This window comes from Pholis gunnellus, assembly GCF_910591455.1.
Source record: "Pholis gunnellus genome assembly, chromosome: 1".
Classification (NCBI taxonomy): Eukaryota; Metazoa; Chordata; class Actinopteri; order Perciformes; family Pholidae; genus Pholis; species Pholis gunnellus.
This window is the reverse complement of record NC_136528.1, coordinates 6449474-6458206: the sequence shown is the minus strand read 5'-3', so window position 1 is coordinate 6458206 and position 8733 is coordinate 6449474. Positions and strand designations below refer to the sequence as shown.

The 8733-nt window shown below is 41.4% G+C and overlaps 1 protein-coding gene across 1 annotated transcript; it reads right to left on the bottom strand.

Moving 5' to 3' along the window:
* Window positions 1-5113: 5113 nt before the first annotated feature.
* On the bottom strand, window positions 5114-8612 carry ndufs3 (NADH:ubiquinone oxidoreductase core subunit S3). The gene is made up of 7 exons (XM_079175300.1): window positions 8527-8612; window positions 8072-8137; window positions 7713-7810; window positions 6894-7043; window positions 6489-6614; window positions 6283-6402; window positions 5114-5507 (listed from the first exon to the last, which is right to left on the bottom strand). The coding sequence occupies exons 1-7, from the start codon at window positions 8579-8581 to the stop codon at window positions 5337-5339; spliced, it is 786 nt and encodes a 261-aa protein (XP_079031426.1). The 5' UTR covers window positions 8582-8612; the 3' UTR covers window positions 5114-5336.
* Between the last annotated feature and the right edge of the window lie 121 nt (window positions 8613-8733).

The following is an 8733-nucleotide window of genomic DNA, read 5'->3' as shown; positions in this document are numbered from 1 at the left end:
AGTGATGTGAACTCCAATCGAATGTTTCAGTCTAAAACTCGTTACCCGCTCACCTCTGTGTCGACACGACTCTCGTTCACGACCGCCGCAAGGAGTTAGATATCGTACTTCCACGTCATTGCACAACAACAAAAAATCAATCTTGTGTCCACTGTAAGTGCTTTGTAATTACATTATTTTATAATTAAATCAATAGTGGGTGCAAAAGTTGACATACGTCTTCTGGTAGGAAAATAGTTCCCTCTCCCATTAGAGTGAAAACAAAATGTCAATTCAGTCAGATTATCTGGCTCAAACTAAATGGTCATTAAATGCATTTGATGCACTTCTTTAAGCTATAATTTAGGCTCCTAAACCGCAGTAATGGAAGGGGAGTTTGGTCGTCCTACATGAAGGTGAAGAGGTTCATTTTCAAGTGAAATACTTTCTGTTCGTGTATTTGTTATCCTCGTCAAAAGACTCGGTATTTCTGCTCGTGTGTAAAAAAAGAAAAACCTGTTACTTTCTTTATGTCGTTAGAGGCATGTGGAACTGTAAATGAGTCGCTCTTATTTTATCTCGGAGCGTTTTCTCGCTCCGATACTCGGTTGTAGCAAGAGAAGAGGACGACAGGACGAAGCAGACGTCGGTTTTTGGGGAAAAACTGCGTCTCCGTACCGTCTGGACCATAATTTGATTTTTAATTCCAACAGCAGTTTAATTCATGTCTTCAGATGACGACCACAGTGGGGGGGAAATTGAAAAGAGCTTCTCCCGGGGCCTCTGTAATATGCATGTCTGTTTAATTTCACACCGCCGGGAGAAAGATGATGCTCTTCACGTTGCGATGCACCTTGACTTCATGAAATCGTCTTCTGTGTTGGAGGCACCACGTGAAGTGATACTTTACAATTTTAGTTTTACAGCTAACTGGAGGTGAATTTCTGTTTTAAACTATCGTCTGAACACATCAATTTACTTACGTTTAAAAAAAAAGATGCAACCGTGCAAGAGTTTTATGAATTTAAATGAAAATTCAACTGCTCACAGCTCATAGACATTCAACCTTATAAATCAAGATGATGAACGGTATTAATATCACATCCACACCGAGGCCATAACCCACGTATAAGGGTTGACAGGAAGACATTCTAAGGGTTCAGTAGAGACCACTTCCTTAAGGACTCCTGCTGAATTTGGAAACCAACTAGCTGGTTCATGAACCCACAAAAACTTAAGATAAAGATAAAATATTGATTTGCAAATGGGATATTTGGTTGTAGCTTGTGCACAAAGACAGCATAAGATAGAGAAAGTAAAAAGTGACAGTGGTGTTATTAATAATATCATTAAAAAAAAACAACTAGTGAAAGGTTACGTTTTCTTTTCTGTAAACAATTCCTCTAAAGAAGTGCATTCAGCACAGCATTACAATTAAGATTCCTCTTGATAAAACAAAACACCATCACAATAAACCTGAACATGTATGAGACACACATTGGCGAAAGCTGAATTTTCTGCAGAGTCATAAGTGGCTCCACCTCACAGCGGTCTCTTTGGCACCGGGTAAAAAATGGCCTCACACCTCCTCAGTCAGCGAGTCTCCTGCTTCACACTCTCACCAGGCCTCTCTCCATCGCGGCTGCACTGACTTCTAAGAAAGTAATACGGTTTAGGGACAATGAGATGCAAATTTAATTGTTCACAGTGTGAAATTATTCTGCGCAGTGTGCCTCATTTCAGATCGTAATGTATTCCGTCACAGTCTGACCCCTTGGTGGTTTCTCTATTCCAGCCTCAGTGAGAGTTCAGAGCACAGCGGCGGACCGATGATTGCTTCAGTTGTACTTTAAGACTGACCTGACCCAGTTCAGAAAGTCGAGATCAGAACCACAGAAGTAGAACGGACTGTGAACCGTTTTCCCCGGTCATTTGACTGGTACAAAAGAAAATGCAGATTGTTGTTTGTTGTTCTGGTGACAACACACGTTAGTGAGGGTCGTAAAGTGTTCGCCGGGAAGAAAGCGGACGCAACTTCGTAGACGGGTGGCTGGCTAGTTAGTTAGCTAGCTAGCTAGCTAGCCAGCCAGCTAGCTTGTTCCTCTCTAGGCGGAGGGACCGTTAGACCACCAGCCTGCTGTTCAGCTCATTTTCTGTAACCGGTGTAGCATTAAAGCATGGTGGAATTAGCAGGCTAGTTTGCTAATTTCGCCATGCTTTAATGCTACACTGACAGTAGTGTGTGTATGAAGCAAGTTGTTAAATGTTACTCATTTCGCCTGGCTCTCATAACGCTTCACACCGTTACTACTCCGCTGCTGGTTTTAGTCGTTACTGTCGTCCCGCCGCGCCGATCATCCTGCTACGTTGATTTGATTTGAATGGGAATGTCCGTTCCACTCATCGTTTCTCTGATCACAATTCGTGGTGTGTGAAGTGACTTGAGCATAACTCATCTGAAGCACTTGTGTGATGCATGCACGTAACAGAAAATACAGTGAATTAAAAAAAGAAGATTTCTCATGACTTGCTGAGCAGCTTCACAGGGTCGACGCCTGTTTACTGTGTATTTTTATTAAGTGAATCGTTTGTACAGTAACTGACAATGTGTTGGATGTATCTGGTCTGTGCTTTATTTATTTCTGATAATCCTGATGAAAGATGGATCATCTTTTATTACAAACTATGTCGAGCAGACGTGAGTCAAAACACTGTTGGAAATGTTCCAAAATTAGTGAATTGTGTGTCCCAAGCACACAAATCCAACCATGATGGAAATACAACTAAAAGAATATTAAAAAACAAACATTTTGACCCACGTCTTGTTTTCAGTAGTCTGACTCTTTGAAAACGTCTCGAGTATTTCTTACATGTACAATGAATGCTTCAATGAAAATGTTTGACAAAATAAACAACATGGAAACGTACGGCCTGAACTCTGAATGCATCCGTGATGTGAACTAAAGATGGAATCAGCAGCATTCAGAGGAACGTGATCATTCTTGATTTTATATTGTGTGCTGCAGCACCAACTGCTGGTGGACTCCAGTATCAGAGACGGAGGACCCAAAAGGCTCTTAAAACGCAGTTAACCACTCAGCTTTTTACTGTGATTTAGTTTATGTATTGAACCAGTTAAAACCAGTTGAGATAGCATCCGTTTCCAGATGTTGACCTGGCCAAGAGCACACATCGATGTAATACGTACAAATAAAAACAAAAAGATACATTATAAAGTATACAAAATATTTCACATAAAGAGTAAAAAGTTATCCGACTTAACTAAATAAAAAATGTGTTGACGATGAACATGTTATATGATAAACCACTTTTAGTTTACAAAATATAGTGCAACATTTCAACGTGGACGCTTCACGCCACAGAGCTCTGAAGTCCAAACTGAACTTTTGCAGCCTATTCATGAAACTTTTTAATCAATTATAAACACACAGTGAAGCGCCACAAGAATTAAGCAGAAAAGAGACAAAACTCATGAAAATTAGACAAAAAAACAACAATTAGTGACCGCTGGACACCACGGCGGGTGCAACAGACATTAATAAAGTGGCACTTCTTATAGAACCAACAGCGGAGTAAAACATCACCAAAGCAACATATATATGAACAATATAAACTCAGCAACAAACACACACATTTAAGCAAAAGTGCAGTAATTGCGCAGTGCACGTACACACACACACACACACACACACAGTTACAACAATGACAACATTGTACTCACCTGTCTGACATCCTTCTGTGAGTCTTTAGCACCATAATAAAACCAGTCCACTCAGCATCTCTGTCCCAGTACCAGTCCTCAACCAGCAGAGTCACTGAAATATCAGCTCCTCGATGAAGTCAGAAGTCACATGAAGGACCCACCATGAGCATTTTAACATTTAGCATGGTAGCAACACCCAGCATGCACCTGGTTTGATTTGGTTCACTGTGCATGCTGGCCGGGTGGTGCATTAAATCACTCTATGAAAGCTGCATTCTCTCTACTGTCCACCAGGGGACGACTCCTCTGGTTGTATAGAAGTCTATGAGAAAATGACTACTTCTCTCTTGATTTATTACCTCAGTAAACATTGTAAACATGAGTTTATGGTCTCAATCTCTAGTTTCAAGTCTTCTTCAATACAGCATGATGTTCATTTAGTAAATGATGGTCCATTTAGAATCAAACAGACCATAAAGCAGGGTATGCTTCAGGGTGGTGCTACACTGTGATTGACAGGTCGCTGCCGCCACTCCTCCGTATTCCAAATATGGTCACTTCCTGTTCATTGGTTGCAAAAAAGCCAAGATGGCGACGGCGAAAAACGCCGAACTTGAGGCTTCAAAACATCAGTCCACAAACCAATGACGTCACGATGACTACATTCTGTTATAAACAGTGTGTGTCAGATACAATAATTGTAACCTTAAATCATAATGACCCACTTCTTCAATTAACATTCATATTTAGAACATTTGTTTACATATAGTACATTTTTGAGGTATTTTACGTGGGGTTTTTTCGTGCCACTTGATATTTCTACTTGTCTACTTTTATCGGATAGCTTTAGTTATTTTTAAAATACTCATTTTTGCACCCAACACACATTTAAATGTACAGGTTAAAGCTGAAACGATTAGTGGATTAACCAGTTGATCACTCACTTAAATAACATGCATAACGGTATTCTTATAGATTTGTTTGGTTTTATTATTTTCACTATTGTACTGTTTGTTATGCACCATTTACCAAATCAGATTCCTTGTATGTGCAAACAAATCATTTCTGATTCTGATCTGTTTATATTCATAGTTTGTATAAATAAATAAATCTGTAATTATTGTGCACTTGATAAGACTAAAGAACCTGAACGTTGAGCTCTGAGTAACTGTGACACTATTTTTGTTATTTTTTATAAACCAAACAATCAATTGATTGATTAATGGAGTAAATTAGCAGCAGATGAATCAATTATGAAAATAATCACAAGTTAATACTTAAAAAAGAGCTCAACCTACTACAACAGTAAAATCCTGCTTTTACATTAGTGCATGAGTAACAATAATCAAATGATAGATTATATAATAGCTAAACAGTCACACACACAGTTACAGTAGCAAGTGTTTGTATTTTTTATTAAAGTCAAAAGTATGTGGACACCAAAAGAAAGGCTTGTTTTGTTTTAGGCCCAACTGAAAGGTGAAGAGTTAGAGTATCCACATACATTAAACCAGAAAGATACTGAAATTAGACAGATCCACAACAACTCTAATGAAGGTTGAGTTATTACTGTTTTTTATTTACATAAATATTTCAGGTATTTCAGAATGTGGTGATGAGACCGAGGGACGCTTCACTTGGCCTCGGGGGCCACGTCTCCGGCCTCCAGCTTGGGCGCGGCCTCTTTGGGCTCTCGGTGGGCAGGGAACACCTCCCACGGCGTGTTCAGGTCAAACTTCCTGAACTCCTGCGACAGCTCGACGGGCTCCGCCACCACTCGCTTCACCTCGTCATCGTAACGCACCTGCAGAGGGAACGTGCTGCAGTTTAGCAATTTAAATAAGTATTAAGTCATTTCGTTCTAAATCGGTCTGGTTTTGGTGGAATATATAAAAACAAAACAAGGTCAGAAGTCTTAATTAATGCTGACATTAATAATTCATTATTTCAAAGAAATCTACGTAGTTCCAGAACATATTTAGGCCATAAATGATTCCTTCTAAACACAAACTATTACGGATTTTTAAGGTTTAAGGCAAACTCCGTTTTAGTTTTAGCTCATAAGAGTTTGGAGAAATAGAATAGAATAGAAGAGGCATTCAAACAGACAGCAGGATGTTCAGAGAGGCGGCAATTTTTTATGCTTTCTGTTGCCATTGTGACCGTTGTAACGGGATAACTTCAGAATAGAAAATGTAAATTAGAAAGCTAGTGAGCTAACTAGCAGACAGCTGGCTGGTTAGCAAGCTTGCTAATTCCACCGTGCTTTAATGCTACATTGGGTCTAACAGTCTCACTCCCCACATCGCCGGGAAAAGGACAAGCTAGCTAGCTAGCTAGCTAGCCAGCTGTTCGTCTCCGGAGCTGACTCCGAGCTCTTCCCGGGCGTGACGCGTGTTGTCACCATAACAAATATCAACAATCACCATTTGCTTTTATGACCACGGTTAAATGACCACAGAAAATGGTTTAACGTCCTCTCGCTCTTCCTATTGTCTGGGCACAGCTTCCATCCTGCCAATACGACTACATACAAGAGTCACACACACCGACGAAGCCGAATAAAGCCGACTGAGTACCTCTACGTATCCTGAGAGAGGGAAGTCCTTCCTGAAGGGGTGACCTTCGAAGCCGTAGTCCGTCAGAATACGCCTCAGGTCAGGGTGGTTAGCAAAGAACACGCCGTACATGTCCCAAACCTGCACAAACACACACACACATTTATGCTCAGTTTGTCTGAATGTCAGTGGAATTTAAATAAAACGGGACGAGTTTCTTGACTCACCTCCCTCTCGTACCAGTTGGCGGCCATGTGGACCGGAACCGCAGAGTCCACCGGTGATAACTCGTCTGTGTACGTCTTAATGCGGAGACGAGAGTTGTAGCGCAGCGACAGAAGGTGGTACACAATCTGTAAACCAGCACACGTACACACACACATAAAAGACAAATAATACTCTCCTGTCAAAGTCAACATCAGAACAAAACTTTTATTTTTATTTTAATTAGATTTGGCTGTTAAATCCAAAGATAAAAATATCTGTGCTTTATTTCACAGGTAAAAATGTGGTGTAAGATGGAGTTAAATGACTATAATACTACAGTAAAGGGGCAGTCTTATCAGATTTGTTACCATTAATTATCACCATTAGGCCATATGTCTAGGTGTGTGTGTGCGTGTGTCAGCTACCTCAAAGCGGTTCTGTCGTGATGGGATGTCGACAGCCGTGAGGTCGATCATGTTCCTGAACTGGGTGTTGGTGTGGTCCCTCAGGAAGGTCAGCACAGGGATCACTCCGTCAGGGTGGATCATCACCTCCAGCTCGTTGTAACAGCTCACCTAAACACACACAGACACACAGACACACACACACACACACACACACACAGACACAGACACACACACACACAGACACACACACAGACACACACACACACACACACACAGACACACAGACACACACACACACACACACACACACACACACACACACACACACACACACACACACACACAGTAAGCCATCTGCATGTTTCTAAAATCTAAATATATCGTGATAAATATAGTGATTCTAATAGTTAATTAACTTGTCCTGCATTTATTTACGGAACAAAGAGAAGATTTGTGCCTGCTGTGATTGGTTGTTCCTTGTCACATGATGCTGCAGCTTTGAACTACTTTTTATCTTGGGGTGCCGTATAACACACAAAAGCTAAAAGCCTATTTATCCAATTAAATGTGTCCTGATTGTCTGCTCGCAACAAAACAAAATCTGGTCCATGCGGCCGCTCTTCATGTCAGCACATACGAAGCAGATGAAGGAGGGTTTTTTTCCTGTATTTGACTCGGACGGACGACATCTCGTCGCCGTTTTAATTTTGTTCTGAAGGAATGCGGAGGAGTGATGTAGAGACGCCGTATACAGCTCTGGTAGTGACAGCGACCTATCAATCACCACCACCGAGTAGCACAGGAGGACTGTGAGCTCCGATCCTCGTATGAACTGACCTGGACCTGCTGGATATATTTGGGCATCATCTCAGCCATGTACTCCCCAAAGGCTGCCAGCTGGCTGTGAGTGACGGCATCCTTGGGCCTGACGGTGGCTGCATGGAGGACAGAGGAGACAAGAGGTTAGGGAGGACTGGACAAGTCATCACTGCACTCTCCTGCGCTAGCAAACTCATCATTAAAAGTTAAAGTGATCAATAACTATAACACAATAACATAATAAACATATGATTCTGAAATGGGCCAGTCTGCCCAATGAGTACTTGATGCTAGTACCTTTGTACTTTTACTAAAAGATCAAAGTACTTCTTCCACCACTGGTCTCCTGCAGCATCAGTTAGTTAATATGTACTTACGACTGGTTTCGGTGGTGGAGCTCTGCAGTCTGTTCTGCTGCTGGAGGAGACATGAACTTCTTGCAACTGGGGAACATAAAACACGGAGGAAGGAGTGAATAAAAAAAATAGTATAAACACGCCACTGAGGACTTCATCTACAGAGCTGTAGAGGAGCTGGAGTGATGTGAGCAACACGACAATAATAACAAGTAAAACACTCATAAATCTACTTATAAGACTCCTGCACGAGCGTTAATGATGTCTAAATAAACTGTCACATAAATAAAACATGAACTGTCCTCAGCGCATGCTAACGTTAGCATTAGCTAGCTCGAAGGTCAAACCTGACACATCTGACGGGTAAGAAATAACACTGCGTTGTTTGCTCCGCCAAGAAAAGACACACCGGACAGTGTATGCATCACTGCAGCAAACAGCGAGTATAAAATAAAACAGGTTTATGGTCAACTTACGGTTATAACTCCTTCCAAGACCTCCGCGGACGAACCGTACTAGCGACGCCGCCATGGTTGTTCCGCAACCGCTTTCTTCTTCGTGCAGAAGACGTTTAGACTGTTTGGCGGGCTGTCGCCCCCTGGCGGGCCGGAGGAGGAGCTTAGTATTCGTCTCAAATTCCCTGATTTTAATCGGTATTATATGGAAATAAATACTCAATCTAA

Bases quoted from the DNA above. Each gene is read 5' to 3' on its own strand.
- ndufs3 (XM_079175300.1), bottom strand. From the start codon at position 8,581: ATGGCGGCGTCGCTAGTACGGTTCGTCCGCGGAGGTCTTGGAAGGAGT. The intron at 7,811-8,071 runs GTAAGTACATAT...TCCTCCATGCAG, and splicing joins CTCCACCACCGAAACCAGTC to CCACCGTCAGGCCCAAGGAT. The intron at 7,044-7,712 runs GTCAGTTCATAC...GTGTGTGTTTAG, and splicing joins AATATATCCAGCAGGTCCAG to GTGAGCTGTTACAACGAGCT.